Below are 19,437 nucleotides of genomic sequence, written 5' to 3' on the forward strand. Positions count from 1 at the left end.
GGTATATTAGCATGTATATCAAAGAATCATCTATGGAAACTTTTGTAAAGAACTAACTTTTCACCTTTCTCAAAAGTGCTCATGAGATTTTCTTGTGGACTGACATACAATAAAAGCTCTTTTTTAAAAGCTGTTGCTCCTCCAGTGACACTCTGTCCTCACCATGGTTACGAAGTTGTTCAGAACGCGTGCCTGGACTAAACGTGTTGTAAGAATGAGAAATTATGTAAAATAAAATAATGACCAAAGGACTATTGGAACATGAGATTGATTGTAGCAATCTCCTATGAGAAAAAGAATTGTTGCAAAGCTCTCTGAAGATGCAGAAGTCTTTCTGTAATGGCTTCTTTTTTTTTTTTTTTTTAAATTTTGAATCAGTAATAACATAGCCAAATGTATATGCTTGTTTAATATGAATTGACAATTGGGAATGCATAGTATTTTTTCAGACTATGTGTCTAAACCAATAAAGTTTCAAAACATTTGGGCTCTATTCCGGTTTTTACGTGCACTTGCATCTCTTTTCGCTTGGAAATCCAGGGATGCCTGGAAGTGTCCAAGGCCGGGTTGGACGGGGCTTGGAGGCCCCTGGGACAGTGGAAGGTTTGGAAGGGGGTGGAACTGGATGGGCTTTACGGTCCCTTCCAAGCCAAACCGTTCTATGGTTCTGTGAGTTTGCTTCATTACATGAAACATTTGAGCTACGAGATCCCTCACAGCTGGAACACGGGGCTGGTCAGTGAAAGGGGTATCACACACATGATTTATTTACTCCGTTTTCATACAGGGTTTCCTTTACTCAGAGGGTGGCGAGGCCCTGGCACAGGTTGCCCAGAGCAGCTGTGGCTGCCCCATCCCTGGCAGTGTCCCGGGCCAGGCCGGACGGGCTCGGATCATCCTGGCAGGGTCAGAAGGGTCCCAGGCCAGGCTGGACGGGCTTTGACCAGCCCGGCACGGCCGGAGCGGTCCCTGCCAGGACCTGCCGGGTCCGGGCCCTCAGGGCGGGCCGGGGCGGCCGCCCCGCGCATGCGGGCGGGGGGCGCGGGGCGGTGTCGGCTGAGGGGCCGCGGGGCAGGGCGGGTTCGCTCGGGGCCAGAGCCGGTGTTCCGGGGCCAGCTCCGCTTCTCCCGGCCGGTCATGGAGCGGCAGCGCATCCCCCGCGCCCCCCGCGCCGGGAAGGCGCCGCGGAAGAGGCGCCGCGAGTCCCCGCTGCCGGGGGCGGCCGCGCTGCCGGGCCGGCGGGCCGGGCCGCCCCAGCCGTGCCGCCGGAGCCTGTTCGGCAGAGCGGGGCCGCGCGGGCCCGAGCCCGCCTGTGAGCGCTGCCCCGCGGGGCCGGGGTCGGGGCCGGGGCTGGGATCGGGGGGGCGGGCAGGGCCCTGCGCTGTGCCCGGTGCCGCGTTCCCGCGGGGTCCCTCGGGGCGGTGCGGGCCGGGTGTGTATCGGCGGCGGGTCCTCGCACGCGGGTGCTGCGTGAGGCTGGGAAGGGGTTTCTTCTTGTCCGTGTCCCTCACGGCTTGGGGAAAGCAGGCAGCTGTTCTGGGAGCAGGAGGGGTGTTTCCTCTGGTCTGGCTGCTAGTTAGTCATAAAGCCACTTCTGTAAAGTGGCTCCCCGCCGTCTGATCGTAGAACGTCTGGAGCTGGAAGGGGCCCTGTAGAAAGGTCCAGACAAAAGCCTTGCTCTTTGGGGGTATACTTCCAAAACTGCTCAGAGTTGTTGCTCAGGAGCTGCCTCGTTGAATGCAGTGTAGCAGCTACCAAGTTAAGAACTGCAGACCTTTAAGAAACAAAATGCAGTCTGAGGGGAAGGGATGGGATTCAAGGCTAAAGTAAATGAGGAAGACTAGCATGGGATGTCTTGATCCCATGCTGGGCTTGGTAATTTAAAGGTGAGGCTTTCCTGTTATAACATTTGTTTGTGACAATAGGGTCAAAAAGGTATTATGGGGATGGAAGGGGGAAATAGCTAAAGGTGCCCTATTAGAAATAATAATCTAAATTCTAATATTGAAATGATCATTACTGAACTAAATACTTATTTTTCTCTAGGCCCAAAAAAAAAGTTGAGTGGGAAAACCCTACCAAAAATTACAGAAAATCTTGAACTCATTGAGGAGAGCGCTTCATGCAACCAAAGGTCTGTTAGAACTCATTCAAACACACCATTATTAACATTAGCTAAGCATTTTTATTGTTTTGCCTTGTGAGGTGGCTCTTGGAGCTATGCAGTCTGAATTATCAGTGCACTGATGTTTGTCAGACTATTTATTGGTGTTCCATAAAGACATTTTGTAGCTGTTGCCTTTCTCTAAAACGGTATAGCTCTGTGGTTGAACTTAGTTCTGTTCTTCAACTGCAGCAATCAAGTGAATGTCAGAGAAACAAGAGACTTGGAAAAAGAAGAAGAGGAATCAGAAGAAAGCAGTGTATCACTGAAGGTGAGAATGGTGTCTTGCTTTTTATCTACTCGTAATTGTCTGGAGGATAAACCAAAGAAATGTGACATGCTAAATTGTTTTTATAATCAGGTAAAATTTCCTGTGAGTTATGTGTGTGTGCACACGCATTTTTCAGGCTGAACTTAGAATCTACTGCCTGCATGTCATAGTTTGTATTTAGAGAAATGGTTTAGGATTCTGAAAGTAAGAATTGGGCCTCTAAAAAAACAGTTCAAAAGACAGTGAAGTTGATGTCAGTATGCCTTCACTGGCATCTCATCCAGGAAAGATTGTAGCATCAAATGATGGGGTATTCCTCATGAATTTTAGAACTATAAGTCACACTGCAGATTTGTTAATGGTGTAAGAAAAAACGTGGCACAAATTACTGTGAATAGCAAGTTTAAGGGGTGAAGTACCAGACAATGAGTTTCTAAGAATCTGCTGGTATAGATGATATTTAATTGCATTTCTTTGTCTACATCCAGTTTTCTCAAGTTGTTTGTATTGGTATTTTAATTTTAGAAATCCTCGATGATCAGCTTTGAAAGTAAAGAAAGTTTGCAAAATGCAGAAATGACTTCTAGTGAGTATAATGGCAATACATTATATTATTAAATATACTTTTATATCTATATTTTATATCTATATAAAACTAAATGTAAAATTAATTATGTACTTCTAATTACCTTTCTATAAAAGCACTGGTCTTGTACTGTGCTGTTCTTGTGCTGGTTCTGACTGTGTGATAATTGGAAAGTGAAGGTTTTGAGACCACTGGACTCGTGGCCCTTATTGCAGCAGGAGGCTTTGGTTCACAGGAACTGCTTGGAGGCAGCACAAACAGACCTACAGCACCTAAGACAGTCTTGAGCCCAGCCTGCTGGAAGCCACATGATCTTGGTTTTATCCTTGACAGAACTAGTTGTGGACATGAGTTCTTCATTTTACTCAAACCTGCATTTTTAAAAGCTTGCGACTAAATAGTTTGTCCTTCTGAAAACAAACCTGTTGAAGAATTACCCTGTCAGAGGCTAAATTCTTCAGGTGTGCCTTGTGAGCCTTGGGCAAGGAAGGTGTCTTCTCTTAGCTTATGGTAGTGTAGATTTGGCTTCAGGATGCCCTTTCTTTGCTTCTTCAATTGCATTATGACTCAGTATAAAGTACTGACTTGACAATATTTAGCCCATCACAGGAATGAAACTTAAATAAGGAAATCCTGATGGTTTCTGCAAGATGATACTTTTCTTTAGCCACCTATTTTGTCTCTTTCTTTAGGTACAGGAATGACTCTTCCCACAGGTGTTTCAACCTTTCTCATTCAGTGTTTAGATGCCAATTCAACTGCAGATTTTAACAATACTAGTGACAGCCTGCAGACTTACTCATCCCCTGAAACATTCAGAGATGATGATTCAGGTGAGACTTTGGGGTTTTTTTGAGCTTTATTTGATGTAGAAAATGTGGGGAGACTGTTGACAATAAAAAGACTGGTGGTCTCTCTGGGTGTGACTCACCAGATCACATCTTTGCTGCAAGCCAACCTGTCCTCCAGTCTGGAGTGAATCAGGTCCTGATGTAATTTCCATCACACTTTAAATTTGAAGTATTCACAGTTGATACAAGCTGTTTATTGGGGATGACCCACTGAAGTGCTTTGAGTCAAATTCCTTCCAAACTTTTCTGCAGCTGTTTGAGCCAAGACAATGCTTTCATTTAGTTCCCATCCTCCAAATGTGATTGCTTTCAGTTTGTCACAAATTTAGTAATTGGATGAATTTCAGCATAAGAAGCCTGCACTTATATCTTTTATGTGCAGAAAGAAGTAATTTTTACTCTGTGGACCTTGGCAAGTACAAGAACTCTACTCTACTGGACTCCAGCAAAGCAGTGACCATTGATAAGATAGCACAGATCTCAAATCTTTCAGCAATATTAGGTAATTCTTTTTTACAATTCTTCAGGATACATACATAAACAAATTTCATTTCGGTGCAAGAAACTGGTATAAAATATATAATGATCATTTTATGTAAGGCCTGTCTGCATAATAGGGAGCAGCTCCCTGCTAGTGGTCTGTGTTTGCTTCTAATATTGTGCTTTAGAAATTAGTTTGCACTAGAACATTGTCTGGTCTAAGCTATCTTAGCTTTCTCATTTAAAGTTTAGCTTTTATGTTGGTTTTTTTTTTTTTTCTAGAACCTGTACCAAAGGATTTTCAAGACCAGTGCATTAGAAGGTAATCTGCACAGCAGACTCTTTGATGCACCTGAGTGTTCAGGTTTTTCTCTTTTGAGTGATGCTTTAAAGAAAGGCCAATATGAATAAGCCTCTGCTCCTGCAAACCCTTCTGTGGAGTTTCAGCTACCTGTGTCCTCACTAACTTTGACATTGGTGCATTAAGTCAGGGAAGAGTTTGCCTTACAGACTTCTGGCTTGGCCTTGCAGCTCTAGGGAAGTTGATATAAGAGAACTCAGTGAAGGATTTTGTGGAAGAGGAAGGTGACATTTATTTACAAAATCCCTAAATGAGTTGCTTTTATCCAATTGCACTAATTCTGCCAGATTTCCTTCAGTCACAGGCAGCAAAAGGGGTGTGCCCAGGTGCCTGGCCAGGCTTGCTGTGCAGTGCAGAGTATGAAGGGTACCTGTTGTTAAGTCCTTCTGAAGTCTCTGACATTCTGTGCTCACCCAGGAAAAAATCAGGTTTGGGGGCAGATGTTTTATGTTCTTAAGCAATTGCAAGTATCCTCAGGATAAGCTGTGACTTCATGATAAACTATCAAAGAACTTTAAGGTGTGATGAAGCAACTCTGTAACAATATTTTTAAAAATAAGCTTTATCCTTTTCACTCAGCCTATATTTTCCTAGGATTTCTGTATTCGTAGGTTTTTTAATGTTAACATTCATTCAGAATAGTTGTTCACTTTTTTTTCCTCTCCTAGAAAGAGACCATCAAATTGCAATTACAGTTCTTCAGCATTAGGCATTTCAGCTACTCTGTCAGGTAAAATATGACCAGAAGCAGTTGTACTAGCTGTGAGAACAGGATATGCTACCCAAACTTAAGTGATGGCACAGTTTCTAAGCCAGGTTTCTACTGGGTCATTTGTCCTCCAGCACAGACTCTGTCTAGAAGGAAAAGTGCATATTGAAAAAGTCTTCCCTGTAAATAAGACTTGGTTCTAATTTATGTGTTAGGAGAAGAAAACAAAAACCACCAACCAACCAAAGTCTCAAACCCTGCATTTTTCCATTTAATCACCCATGATGCTCAATGAAAGTTGGCGTTTCTTATTTAACTTACCTGGGAACAGAACTGTTTGTGTCATGCTCTTTGAACTTATACCAGCTTCACAAATACTAGTGAGTCCCTGATGGAACTCAGTTCTGATCTGTGACTGATGCAGTTCTGTGGCCCAGGTACCACATAGTTTTCCCCTGCTTAATTTGGGGGGTAATAGCAGCAGAAGTTGCCACTGGCAAAGACTGCTGTGATTATGAAGGTCTCTGCTCCCACTGTGTGTATGTCCAGCAGTAAATAGCCAAGTGAACATAAGATTAATAGGCAACCTTGTTTCCTTAAGGAATGGGAGAGGAGTAAAGCAGTCCTGGTGGTGGGGAGAGGGAGATGAGGACTGTATGGAAGGGAGGAACTGTGTTTACATGGGTGGCTTTGGAATTATTCCTCTTTGAAAACCATCCTGTAAGACATGGGGTGGAAGAGTAGCTGTGGTCTTTGTCTCAAAGTTAATTAATTTGTTGGAAATTTGTCACAGGAAAAAAGCTCTGTAAAATTACAGCTGCAAGAGAGAGAACACCAGACCTAAAAAGTGGTATGCGCTGTGCTTCATCCTTAGGACCGGACAGCAAGGTGAAAGATCCTTAATAAATCAGCAAGGTTGTGACACAAATGACTTGCTATGGGTGGAAAACTCCACCTAGAGGAGTAGTAGTTCCTGCTACACCTGTGAAAGGGGTGCCTGCAGCCAGGGCAGAGAGTGAGGATGCAGTTGCCTCTCCCTCTCCATAGAGGAACAGTCAGGGATGCCCCCAAGCTCAGTGTTTTTCAGACTGGCTTTGCCAGTGGTACTGAGTCAGTGTGTAGAGCTTGACTGTGACAGAGGGACTCTCTTTTTTTAGTGCTTACCAGGCTGCAGAGAGTCACTTTGTAATAAGAAATGTAATTGTTTCCCTCTTCAGCCTGACAAGCAAACTGCTAAACCCAAAAGGGTGAAGCGTAAGGAAACAGGAAACAATTCTAATCCAGCAGAAGAAGGTTCATCATCATTCAGGCAGCTTGGTGCCCCAGGAAACACTTCAGCCAAACCAGGGGAGTTGACAGCAGAAGTTGTGCCAACCAAACCAACAGATGCTGTGGTGGTGAGTATTCCCATTGTGTCCTGCTGATTAGCAGTGGCATGAAATGAGAAGTGAGAGTTTTGAATTGTGGCAAAAGTTACAATTAAATAGGAGAAGTGGCAGGAAATGCCACATCTGAAATGTCTGTGCTGCTGTAAACTAGTTCTTTGTCTTAATTTTGGAAAGCACAAGACCAAAAAAAAAAAAGTGAATGACAGGAATTCAGTTCTTAAATCTGAAGAAGTATTAGTAATTCTAAACAGAGTTCTTATGGTATTGTGTACTAATGGGATATTGAAGGAGTAATAATAAACAGCAAAGAATTTGAATCTGATACTGAGTTCTTCTCTGTTTTTATTTAGCAAATGACTTCCACCATGCTGATGATTGAGGAAAATAAAGCTCTAAAAAATCCTGGTAATGCTCAGCTTGCACAGCTAAAGGTGAGTGTCTGTCCAATGCTTTTTTGTTTTAATGATCCAAACCAAAGAAGTCATTCCTTGTGGCACAGTCCAGTTGTGGCTATATATGTTACTATGCAAATTGCACAACAAACTGTGATAAATTCTATCAGCTGGACAATTAGAAAACCCCCAAGCAACCCAACCTAGGAATCTGGTTTGTATCTTTACAACATCTTCTGATGTAAACCCAGCACTAGTAGCCTTACTTGCACAACCCCTTCAGTACAAATTTGATATTTAAATGGCAGTTTGAATTCTTTGGCAGTACAGGTAGTACAGTACTGCCACTTGTCTCTGCACACTTGAGTTAATGCATACTAGATTAACAAATAGAGAACATCAAGGTCTTGTTGCAGTCCTAAATAATTTTTTTGAAGCAATAGAACATCTTTTGTATGAGCCAGCAAGCATTATCCAATCTGAATTGTTGTCTGTTATTTAACTGGGTGGTTATTCCTGTATATTTTGTATTTTGATGGAGCTGTAGCTCAGCTTGTCGCCAGTGTGCAAAGCCTCACCTGGGGAAAGCCTGTTCCTGAATACCACAGGTCCATGTGTAAATTCAGAAGAAATTGTTCCTGCATCTCTGAGCTCAGAAAAGGAAATTATTCCTCAAAGTCCAGAAGAAAAGAATATTTTTAAGGTTCTAATTTTATTGCACTTTTTAAATCCAGTTTTGGCATTCTAGTATGTAGTGTACTGTATATTTAAACCTTACAGTATTAAAACAGCTGAAGAGAATGTTCAAGCTCTGCAGCTTTCTCTCACCCTTTACAATAGCATATTAAATGTACAGAAGTAGTCTTAAATATTTTCTAGTGGCATCCCTTGAAATCTGCATTTCACCTGTAATTTCCCTAGAAGAAAGCTAAAAGACTATTTCTTCAAGGGGAATAGTTGTGTGAATGAAATGTCATTAATCTTTTCAGCCCCTGTGTGACAGACAAGAGATCTGCTCCATTGTTAGACTGTCACCACACCAGAGGCCTTCCAGGCTGCAGCAAGTTCCAGTTACCAGGAAAGGGTTCTCCCTTCCCAAAGGAGTGCCTGAAGGTGAGAGAATAAACACTTGGTTCGCTGTGCAGGTGGTAACTGGTTAGTTAAGTGTTTAAGGGTGGTTGTTTTTTTTTTTTAAAGTCTGAATATTTTGAAAAAATCACAAGGCTGACAAGAGTAAAAGATGCAGAAAACTTCAAATTTCTGACTTAACGGTGTTTTTGTGCAACAGTACTTCACTGAAACTGCACTAACACTTTCTCCTCCAAGGATCTTTAGCACAGGAATTGATACAGTCGTAGGCTGTATCATAATTAAGGTCAGAAGGTGCTCTAGGTAACTCTGGGAATATCTGTGCCTCTTCAAGTTGCTCCTGAAGTAACTTGTTGCCCAGAGAAGCTGTGGCTGCCCCATCCCTGGAAGTGTCCAAGGCCAGGGTGGATGAGGCTTGGAGCAACCTGGGATAGTGGAAGGTGTCCCTGCCATGGCAGGGGGTGCAATGAGATGATCTTTAAGGTCCTTCCAACCCAAACCATTCTGTGGTTCTGTGATTCTAAACACAACTTTGGGGTTTCCCTGCTGGTGTGGAGATTCCCTAGAAAATTTACCTTCTTCTTTAATGAATTATTATCCTGTCTTTATTTCTAGGGTAAGTCTGACTTGAGCTTTCAGCCATTGGTGTGGTTTATGTCATGCTCAGTATTGCCCCCCATCCTCAAAGCAGTTCAAGTTATCAGTTATGTTTTTCTTTAAAAATCACCACTTTCCCTTAAGGTTTCTGTTCTTTTCTCCTGAAACCCTTAACACAGGGGAAGCTCCTTTCTTCACTTCCTAGATTTTTGTTAAACAGAAATGAGAACTGTGAACAAAACTGTCTCATCACTGCCACAGAGGTAAAACCCCCTCCCTTTGCCGTCTCCGGTGAAGTTTCTCGGTGTGCCACTGGATGGCACATGTCTTCCGAAGTTCAAAGTAGTTCTTCGCAACGTCTGCAGGTTTTCTGCAAGGTGTGTGTCATTTAATCCAATACAGAGATACTGCCTAGGTGTGACAGCTCTCAAAAAGACTGAGCACACACAAATTTTCATTTGCAGTCTCCTAGCTCCAAATACTCTCCAACTTTATTACCAGTTGAGTTTCATGCAGCATCTAGAATGCAGGGAAATGCTTTTAACTGTGTGTATGTATTAATTAATGGCACTGATGCTTCTGTACAGATCAAAGAACTAGGGTGCTAGGTCAGGTGTCCTAGGAAAGTTGTAATACAGAACACAGGTTGTACTTGGTAATCACAAATAGGCAAGTGGTGGTGTCAGAACAAAAGTTTGGGGTTGTTCCTGCTTTTCTGGAGGATCCTGGGATCAGGAATCAGACTGCTTGTGGTGGGGGTTTTATGCTGAATGTTTTATTCTCTGCACAAGGAGTCTTTCAGATGATGCTGGTTTTCATTAGGAATGTACAGGTACTCAAAACTATTGTTCTCTCCTCACTGGCAAATGACCTGCAAGATCCAGACTCCTCCAAACAAATGACAGCCTGGATATCTAGTGAACATCTCAACAGCTGGTCAGATCAATGAGCTTTCTCTTACACTTGAGAATGTGCCACTTTACTGATAGTTATTTATCACTTTTTTTTTTCCCCAGATACTATTACAAGTACCAAAAATTGGATCTGCTGTGAACAGAGATGAGATTTCTGGGTCTCAGCAGGAGTCAACAGAAGAAATGACCATCTTGTTGCTGTGTCAGGGTGATGGAACAGAACTAACAAATGGCTGGTGTTTTTTTTCTTGTTTGCACATACATTGTTTGAAATTTGGTATTATGTGTTCAGTAAGCTTGTAAGTACTTTACTCAAGTACTTAACATTAAATTATTTTGTACAGCAACTAGATCCTATTCTGGGCATCATTCTGCAAGGACTCCATAAAGATGATTCTTCAGTTTGCTTAGATTTTTAGAAAGCATGACTCAAGAACAGCAGACCAAATTAATTATGGAGTTATATTTGGCTCTTGCTCTGCCAGGATTTCTAGTTTTCTCTAGTAGCAGTAGCATTTAAAGATGTGACCTCTGTTTAAGTGTTAATACAGGTTATGGGGGTGGGTGTGAAAGCATTCATGTACTCTCAGGGACCCGGAAGTCAATAGTATGCTGCCATTAAACTCCCTGAATGCTTAGGTCTGCAGAACTTTGGAGGTGCAGGACTGTGTGTTCTGCTGTAAATTGATTTTTTAACCATGAATATAGGTCATCATCACCCTGCCATCAGTGTGAGCTGGCTCTTAGTGATCAGCATTGTCACCATTCTGGGCACATCCACTGCCCAGCCACTGGCACCTCTGAGTCCTTCCTGTTCCATCTCACCTGTTCTGTAGTATCCCATCTCTCAGTCACTGTTTCTTCTACTGCCTTCAGACTTAGAAGCAGCAGATGCCTTCCATGAATACAAGGTGGGAAAAACCCTTTTATAGCTGAATTGTGTGAAGAGCTGGATATTGGCATTCTGGATTTTCAGGTTACTGTTCACACTATGTCCACATAATTTCCACTTCAGCTTGTGGATTGTTAATTCTTAAATGTCATTCTTAGTGTGCCAAGTGCCTCAGAAAACACTCTCAAGAGCACAGTTTTTTCCAGCTGAATTCACTGCAGGTTAAAGTTATTTGGATCCCTACAGAGTTCTCACTACAACACCCTGACGCTTTTCTGGACAAAAAGGGAAGTTTTTTGATGTTTCAAAATGCCAGTATGGCTTTCAAAAGTCTGTTTCTCAGTGTTATCACTCTGGAAAATAGTTTTGTATTTCCAAAAAGACATGCCAAGAAAACATACAAAATCCACAACTTTAGTTTGACTACGTTTGAAAATAACCTGTGAAAGTTTGAACCCTGAGCCTTTCCCCATTGCTTTGGGGCAGAAGGAAGTGCAAATAAATGATGCTGGATTAGTCTATGAAGAAGTATTGTATAAACACACTATGTGGCTCAAGGTTGAAAATTATGCCATTAAGCTATTTTTCTTTTTTTAAGCATTAGTAGAATGAGTTCTACCAATAACTCCTTGGAGTCCTCTCAGATGTGCTTCTAATTATCAATATCCTTGTTCTTGCAAATATTCAGTCACTAGCATTTATGCAAGAATCTAGAGCCCCTAAGAGATAGACGTGAACTTCCTGAGGTAGTTTTAAGCAAAATTGAAAGCTAGTTATCTAGAAAGTTGTGATTATGATGATTGCTCAAGTAAAGGGTGGTCCTGAATACAGATGTGTTTATTGTAAGGGTATTCTAGAAGTCCTACTTAAAAACACTTATTTTGCCCCAGACCATTTGGTAGTTTTATACAAGAGACAGACTAATACTGGCAAATTAATTGGAAAGTACAAGAGAAAGAAATATGGTGTGTAACTGTAGCAACCTGAATATTGCTGCATTTTGCTTTTGTTTTTCTTGACGTGATGAGGCTGTATAGGAGGGCAGAAATAACAGGAACCACAATCTCTTGTCCTTCCCTTCAGTATGAAAGTGCTGCTTCTTATTTTCATCTTTTGTCTGACTCTCAGAGAAAGTGTAATTAATTACCAGGCTAGCTCTGTGCCCCAGGGAAGGAAATTCATTTGGAGGCTGGAACAATCTCTACTCTTGTTCTGCTTTTCTCAAAGGAAAGGCATTTCCCCATAGTTTGGTTTTTAGCTGCAGAACTACTACATAAAATTTCATTCAGAGTGGAAACTGGCTCTTCCATATTGGTGGAGAAAGGTTATGGGTCGTGGCCTGTTAATGGGTAGGACAGAGGAGGTTATTTGTGCAGTGATTCAGGAGAGGAATCTGTTCAGTGTCACCAGGGCTGCTCTGTCACGTCCCAGACATGATGAAGCCTTAATGGCTTGAATGGAATCGCTCCCAGCGAGTCAGTCCATGCAGGAACTCTGATAATCCTTTATCACCAGGAATTGTGCATGGCAGATGCATGTTGAGTAAATGTATTGTACATTAATCTGTAAGAGGTTTTTCATTAACACTGTTCAGTTATTTTTGTTATCTGAAGTGCACTTCTAGGAGACTTTGACTTAAAGTGTTCAGAGATGATGGAAGATGTTTTGCTTCTTGCACTGGAGTGCATGTACAGGCTGGTGGGGGGTAAAAACCTTGCATGCAAATGGTTCTGCTGTGGTTCATAATCTTCAGACACGGAAAGGAGAGGTTTGGGGCCCAAATCAGCATGTACTGAATGGGCACAGAAGTTCATGTTCTTTGTGTAGCTATGAAAATTTGCCTAGAGAAAGGTTTTTATGGGGAAGTGGATAATTAAATTTGTACCCATCCTTTTTCTCTCACTGTCCTTCCTCCCTTCCCTCAATTAAGGTCTGACAGTCAAGCCTATCAGAATCAACTGCTGTTAATTTAGGCATTTTGGAACAGGTTAATATTTACTCTTAAAGGGACTCCATCAGCTGGAATTGTAATGCACTCGAGATGAGCTAAATCTTCATTGCTCTCAGTTGTGAAATTACTGAAAGCTGAGTTACATGTCCTGGCCAAAATTTTATCAGTTTGTAGTGCTCCCTGAGGACTTCTTGTATTTGAGACTGTATTTACATGCCCACCTTGAAGCCAGGAGGGTTTTACCTGGTGAAGGGATGTAAAGGTTGGTCATGTACAAATCTATGGCAGGCAGGTGTGTCTTCCATACAGAACAAGGGGAAAGGGATGCATCTAAACATCAGTTCCTGTTTTCTGTTAGAATTATCTTCAACTTCTGGTAGATGAAAAACAAAATTCCTACAGATGGGTGACTGTGAAGAATTGTTGTGTAGATGTTACACATGCACTAAATTTTGCCTTAAAAAGAATCTGCTTAATTTAATCTTACATCATAGGTTGTTTTAGTTTAATTCCATTTTGTAGGGAAAGCAGATGAGTCAGTCAGTTTTGTCAGTCCTTAATTAAACTCCCCAGCAGCGTTGTATCTGAACAGTGATACATTGAAGGAGACTGTTAACGTTACCAGGATTTCTATTTCACTTCAGCATTTACTAATAAAGAGTTTTGCAAAAATCCTCAGATCCTCTTGATTTTATAAAACCTATCACACTTCCCCCCTCCCCCCTTATAATTTGTTTTGGATTGACTTGCTGGGCTTTATGTGCTTAAACGCCGCTTTGTGGCTGGGTATTTTACCTGCGATGCGATGATGGCTTCCCCTGCCACCAAACACACACGTTCCACCTTCCCTGCAGGTTGTGAATCGAGCGCATCTGAGCTGTGCCATTGTGGGAGAAGCGCCGTGTGCCTGGGAGGGGAGGGGGCGGGAGAGGGGATTTGTAGGTCTGGGGGAAGGGACATCGCCCCTCTCGGTGCAGCCCTGCAGGGTGCGATGCCTCGCCCGTGACCTCCCCCGCCTTCCCGGGGCTCCCTCCCGAACTTCCGTCCGGAGAAGGAAAACACGGCAGGGCGCGTTATCGCCGCCGCGGGGATCCCCCGGCCCTGCCCGCGGGACCCGCCGAGAGCAGCGGGGACGAGGGACCCCCGGAGGGACCCCCGGAGGGCCCCCCGGCCCAGCCCCGGTTCCCGCGGGGCTCCCTCCGCACGTGGGGCCGCCCCGCCGGGCCCGCCCGGCCCCGCCGCCTGCGCCCGCCCCTCGCTGCCCCCGCCCCTCCTGGCAGCGGCGGGTGACTAATTTCTGTCATATGACTGTGACACCGAATGGAGCGGGGCGGGCGGAACTAGAGCCGCGGCGAGGGGACGGCGCTGCGCGGAGCCCGGCGCTCGGCGGCGGGGGCAGCGGCGGCGCCCCAAGATGCCGCCCACCCTCTTCCAGAAGCTCTTCAACAAGAAGCACGGGCTCATCTCCCCGGCCAGGGACGCCCGCGACGACTGTGTGTTCAGGTGAGCGGGACGGGGCCGCGCTCCTGCCCTGCCCCGAACTTGTGCGCCGAGTTCCCCGCTCGCTGCTCCGCCGGGGGGGCGCGGGGTCGGACGCCCTGCCCGGCCCTGCCCGGCCCTGCCCTGCCCGGCCCTGCCCTGCCCTGCCCGGGGCCGCTCGGACGCGGTGCCCCCGCTCCTCCGGACCCCCCGGGACCGCCACGTCGGGGCCGCCGCGGAGCCTCCCGGCCGCCTCCCCTCGCTCCCTCCCTCCCTCCCTGCCCTGCCGGGGCCGCTCCAGCGCCCGCCGGGCCCCCGGCCCGCGGTGACCCCCCTTCCCCGGGCCGTGTGCGGGGCCCCGACCCCGCCGTGCCCTCCGGGGAGGGGGGCACGGACGGGCAGGTCCCGGGGGAGCAGCCGCAGGAACGGGGAGAAAACGCCAAGTTTTGGCCCAGAGAAGAGCGGGGGTTCTGTTGGGATTTGTGTCGCTCTGGCAGCAGCGCCGGGCCGGGCGGTGCCGGCGGGGGAGCGGGGCCGGGACCCCCGCGGGCTCACCCGGCCCGGGCCGGGGTCGGGGCGGAGGGAGGCCGAGCTCGGGCTCTGCGCGGGGCCTGAGCTCGCCCGGGGCCTCCCCGGGCTGGTTTGCTGGGAAACAGGTAGTTTTTGTGGCTGTGACATAAGTGCCGTTCCACGGGTGGATAACGACCACGCTCGAAAGCGATGCCGTGTCCGCGTCCCGGCCGGCGCGGAGAAGAGAGAGCCGGCGCAGTCGTTTCAAAGCGCAGTTTGCCACCTGGATGCAAATGCCATCTGCTTCATCAGTAAGAGTTATGCGCGTCTTGGAGCACTGCTGGCAGGGCGGTGAAGCTCCCCTCCCACCCGCCGCCTTGAAATTTGTACCTACAAATGATCGGCCCTTGGGTTGCCCTGTGAAGGGAGAGCTCTGACCGATGGCTTTCGTTTTCTGTGGTGAGACACCCCTTTTAGCTGCAGTGTTTAGGTGGATAATAGTGTATCTGCAGTTATTGAAGCATCAGGATTTTCAAAGAATGTTGATGGACTTTGAGTCCCCCATGGAGTCAGGACATGCTCCTGGACACTACAACTTTTAAGGACACAGATCACAGGTGCTTGCACACCCCTCTGCTACTCACTGTGAAAGTGGATCCTTTTTTTAATGATCTTTTCTAAGAAACAAGGCATTTTAATGGCGTTGGTGTCATCTTATTTTCCAAATCAGCTTAATACTGGACCAGAGCCCTTGGCAGGGAAGGGGCACTAGGATTGCTCTGTGTAATTGTCTTCCCTTTTCCCTCACCTTAGTGATGGGTTTGTCTAGAGACTGGTGGTTAAAGCAACAGCTGCAGTGCAGAGCTGGGGCAGAAATGTGGGCATCACACCTGTGTTGAAAGGAGTGTTTGGCAAAGTCTGTGCTCCCCTCGTTACCTGCATCTTTCTGTGGCAAAACCGAGCCTGAAATTTAAAAAGGATGTCCCTCCACCTGCTCTTCCTTCCTCCCTGTACACAGGGCTGTTTCACTTTGTGATGTCAACTGTCCCTGGTAACTGGTGAATTTGCAGTTGGGATTTTTTGGTGGACCCACAGGTATAAACTGCAGGGGGAGGCTCTGGGGAGGGTGGGAGACCCAGCTCTGACTCAGGAGAGCCAAGTAGTAGTTTTTAAAGACTAATACAGATGCCCTCTAGGCACGTTGCCTAACAGCTGCTTTTGTTTTCCAGATGGGGATAAGTCTGTAGTTAAGATCGTACATAGTGAGGATTATCAATTCCTGGTGAAACTTTTGGATAATGCACAAAATAAAGACTGTTATTTATGACAGCTTAGTCTTTAGACACTGGGAACAAGCACTCTGGAGTTCAGACTGTTCCTGGTTCCAGTGAACCTGAATGCAACAGCCTCACCAATTCCATTGGGACAAGGTGATTTTTATGGATTGATACATTATTATCTGTTTATATTCTAAATAACCGAATGTTTTCCAAATATTCTGAGCACTCTTAGTTTTGACTGTCTTCACTTGGAAAGCTTTGTCCTCCTCTTGAGGAGACTGTGTAGAGCAGCCATAAAAATGCATACATTCTGTTACTGTATTTTGTGAATAATATGTGCTTGGAGAGAGAAGCCCCACTACTGTGGCAGTGACACCAGTATAGCTGAACATTTCAGGAGGATTTAGATGCTCGGGTTTTTTTTACTATGAATATATTTTGCATTTCCATCAGGCTCACTGTGAAAATTTACTAATTCTACTTATCTCACCTTCCACTGTTACAAAAATGAAACCATACTTTTCAGTGGAAACGTATTTTGTTTAGTTGTTGTTTTGTTTGTGGTGGAGGTTTTTTTCTTCTTCCTTTTTTTTTTTTTTTTTGTTTCCTGCCCAGAATCTCTTTCTACTGTGGGTGTGTGAAATTTTGTGAGCCTGGGTCTACCCAGACGGTGTAAAACCCTTCAGAACTGGGTGCTGGAGAAGTTGACAGGTTTAGTAATGTGACCAGTAAGTTAGCAACTGTAAAATATTTGCTGAGGTGCCAGTTTGCCATTTATATATATGTTTTTAATATCTCTATATATATGCACTTTATTTTACAGAAGAAACCTTAGAAAATCACAATAGATCCACTACTTATTAGTCTTTTAGCTCTTCAGTTTAATCCAGGGTAATTGGCAGGCTTGGCCCTTAGGCTGAAATCTCTCAGCCCAGCTTGACATTCACACGGTGAGCAAGAATATTCAAAATTTTAGTGGTACAATCTGTTTACAAGAAACACAGAAACACCTGCAAGTATTCTAGGGAAGAGACAAGCCCTTAAATTCCAAGGTGTGGAGTACCTGCTGTCTACTGCAAATAATAATCACGTGAGTGGATTTTCCCCGAGGGTAACTTTTACTATAAATAGGAGCTCTTGGCCATATTGTAGCATCTGGCACTGGAGGCTGCTGGTGACAGGAGAGCTCAGCCCAGGCTTGGGCTCTTACAGTTATTAGGAATATAAAATTTCAGGTAAGCAGTTTTCTAGAATTTTAGACTGAGAGCATTGCAGTTGTAAGAATCCATAAAGCTGTTCAGAATGGGCTCGGTAGGTTGAGCCCAAAGCTCAGTAAATTCCTGGGAGGTTTCAGGCTTTGTTGTCGAGGTGTGTGGGCAGCATTTCCAAGGGTAAATACAGCTGCAGGGACTGCAGCAGAGGTTCTGCAGGACACTGTGCCTGTTGGGGTCCTGGCTGGGCTCAGAGCACCCTTAACCTGAGGGAGAGGGATGGTCTTGTAGTACTGAATTAAGGACTTGTACATTTTGTAGGAGGGAAACTCAGTGGGGGTTTTTTTTCCATCTTCTGTATAAAGTTCAAATACTTGTTCCCTTCTCTCTCTAGACATCCTTCCTGCCTCGCTGGAGGATAGAGGGATTATTAATCAGGAGTTCTTTTTACACTGCAGCTCAATAAAAGCTTCAGTGTCTCTTTTTTATTTTAATCTAGGGAGCTCTAAAGAGCCCTCTCACCCCCAGGGGCATTCCACTGCTGTTTGCAAACGGCTTTGCTCTTGTTAAAGCACCTGTTGTAGAGGTACAGCTGTGTGGTGATTGTTCAAGCTTGACAGAACCCCTTCCAGTTTCGAGTCTTACCAACAGTGTGGGGTATCTTTGGGCACATTCTTCCTTTAGGGCTTTGCTTTGGTTATTTTTGAGAACCAGTGCAGTTTTTCATGTGGGGAGATAGAGGAATAAATGACTCTAAATGTTCTTTACTTATGGAGAAAGCCATTTTTGGTCATCCTGGAAATGTGCTTTCTTGGGGTCTTAGTGTGATACGTGCTGCTCCTGTATAGGGAGAATAGTTTGGAGGTTCCTGAGATAGGAAGGGCCTCAGGCTGACTGCAAAGTAGTACTTTGCAAAATCTGTCTAGGCAAGCATCCCCCATCAGCCCAGACTCTTTCTATTCCCCGTGGCAGTGACTTTAAATGGTATCCTGAGATTTGTTTCCTTTCACATCATTTTTGGCAGCAGGATTCATCCAGGGAATTGCAATAAACCCAGAGTTGGAATGGGTAGCCTGATGCAAAGATGCTTCAGGAGCCAGTTCCTCTGCAGAGCTATTGTTCTTGCACAGTGAAAATAGTACATGCTCTCTTAGAAAGGCATAATTGCTTTGTGAACCGGAGGCTGATTTCTTGAAACAAAGTGCAAAGACACTCAGAAACATTTAATAACATGTAACCAGGGACTTTTTAATGTGGAGGCTGGAGTGAGGTGAAGGAGGAACATAAAAAGTTGTCTTGACGTTGATTTTTCCAGTCAGAGGTTTTCCCCACAAAATGTCTTTTCCCTCAGCAGCAGGTAGCTTTGTGTACAGCCCAGCTGAGCCCAGGGAAGCAGATCTCCTGCCAAGCTGTGTCAGTCCTTGGGAGCAATGCAGCCAGCAAATTCCTGATCCTAACAGCTCTGCACAAGGCTTTCCAAAGCTGTTCCTCAGCACTGCTGTCAATGCATCCAGCCAGTCTGACCAAAACCTGCTATTAAAGAAATAGTGTGTTTTGATTTTTGTTCATTTCTGGCATTGTGCAAGTTTTTTGCCAATTTTTGTAAAACTCCTGGAATTTCACCACCTCAGAATCTATCTTCAAAAAGAACTTTAGCTGGACTTCATTTTGTAATAGCTCCAGCTTTTCATCTTTTCCAGTTATCTGATGAATTTAAAAAGCTTTTGTCCCATAATTTTTTAAGACTATTCAAAATGTTAAACTTCTAAAATTCTATTGTGTTTTTATTAAGCTCATTTCTGCCCTTTAATGTCCTTTTAAGTTTTGGATTTTATAAAAAAAAACCCAGCTCTTCCATAATATCTCTGGAAGAGTTTGGTTTTGGCTTTTTGGTTGCATTCATTAGCTTGAGTGTAGCAAGTTTTAATAAATACTTCACTTTGATTTATGTGCAGTTTTCTCTATAGCTCTGATGACTTTGGCTTGTATTTTGAAATATATTGCTGTTTTCTAAAGCACTTCATTTTGCCAAATTCTGTTTTGCATTTCCTGTCATCTGAGCTTTTATGTACCTTCCAGTGCTTTAAGTCAACTTTCATCTTGGAAGCAGAGGCATACAAACCACAGTAAGCACCTCTGGAGCTTGGAGATAGTTGGCTGGAGGGGCCACTCTCCCAGCCCTCCTTGCCACCACTCTGTAGGTCTCCCAAGTGCTTCTCCAGGTAGGAATGTGCTGCTGCTAAAACATCCAGCATGTCCTTGAAAATTAGGTGCTAGCTCTGGGTAAGGCAGTGCTGCAAGCTGGGTCTGTA

The 19,437-nt window shown here is 44.7% G+C and overlaps 2 protein-coding genes and 1 long non-coding RNA gene across 6 annotated transcripts in view; 2 read left to right on the forward strand and 1 right to left on the reverse strand.

Annotated features, from left to right (window-relative positions):
• Positions 1-1,054: 1,054 nt before the first annotated feature.
• MEIKIN (meiotic kinetochore factor) lies at positions 1,055-13,319 on the forward strand. 3 transcript variants are annotated; one of them, XM_027747721.2, is made up of 14 exons: positions 1,055-1,312; positions 2,047-2,134; positions 2,357-2,435; positions 2,961-3,021; positions 3,714-3,854; positions 4,255-4,374; positions 4,635-4,674; positions 5,382-5,443; positions 6,216-6,310; positions 6,640-6,819; positions 7,161-7,241; positions 7,750-7,905; positions 8,192-8,315; positions 9,905-13,319. In XM_027747721.2, the coding sequence occupies exons 1-14, from the start codon at positions 1,138-1,140 to the stop codon at positions 9,949-9,951; spliced, it is 1,449 nt and encodes a 482-aa protein (XP_027603522.2). In that variant the 5' UTR covers positions 1,055-1,137; the 3' UTR covers positions 9,952-13,319. The 3 variants fall into 3 exon arrangements, with proteins under 3 accessions (XP_027603522.2, XP_039246926.1, XP_039246925.1); XM_039390991.1 differs by lacking the exon at positions 7,750-7,905 and having other exon boundaries at positions 1,056-1,312; XM_039390992.1 differs by lacking the exons at positions 8,192-8,315; positions 9,905-13,319 and having other exon boundaries at positions 7,738-7,801.
• Positions 13,320-13,953: 634 nt separating this feature from the next.
• FNIP1 (folliculin interacting protein 1) overlaps positions 13,954-19,437 on the forward strand; it is a 64,890-nt gene continuing 59,406 nt past the window's right edge. For both annotated transcript variants that reach the window (XM_027747697.2, XM_027747699.2), the window contains exon 1: positions 13,954-14,148. In XM_027747697.2, the coding sequence (XP_027603498.2) occupies positions 14,060-14,148 (89 nt within the window). In that variant the 5' untranslated portion in view covers positions 13,954-14,059. The remainder of the gene's footprint in view (positions 14,149-19,437) is intronic.
• On the reverse strand, positions 18,353-19,404 carry LOC120325247. The gene is made up of 2 exons (XR_005567152.1): positions 19,260-19,404; positions 18,353-18,655 (listed from the first exon to the last, which is right to left on the reverse strand). It is a non-coding gene; the product is annotated as an uncharacterized LOC120325247 (long non-coding RNA).

The sequence above is a fragment of the Pipra filicauda genome, unplaced genomic scaffold, assembly GCF_003945595.2.
Source record: "Pipra filicauda isolate LSUMZ 115617 unplaced genomic scaffold, ASM394559v2 scaffold89_size2521313_pilon, whole genome shotgun sequence".
Taxonomy (NCBI): domain Eukaryota; kingdom Metazoa; phylum Chordata; class Aves; order Passeriformes; family Pipridae; genus Pipra; species Pipra filicauda.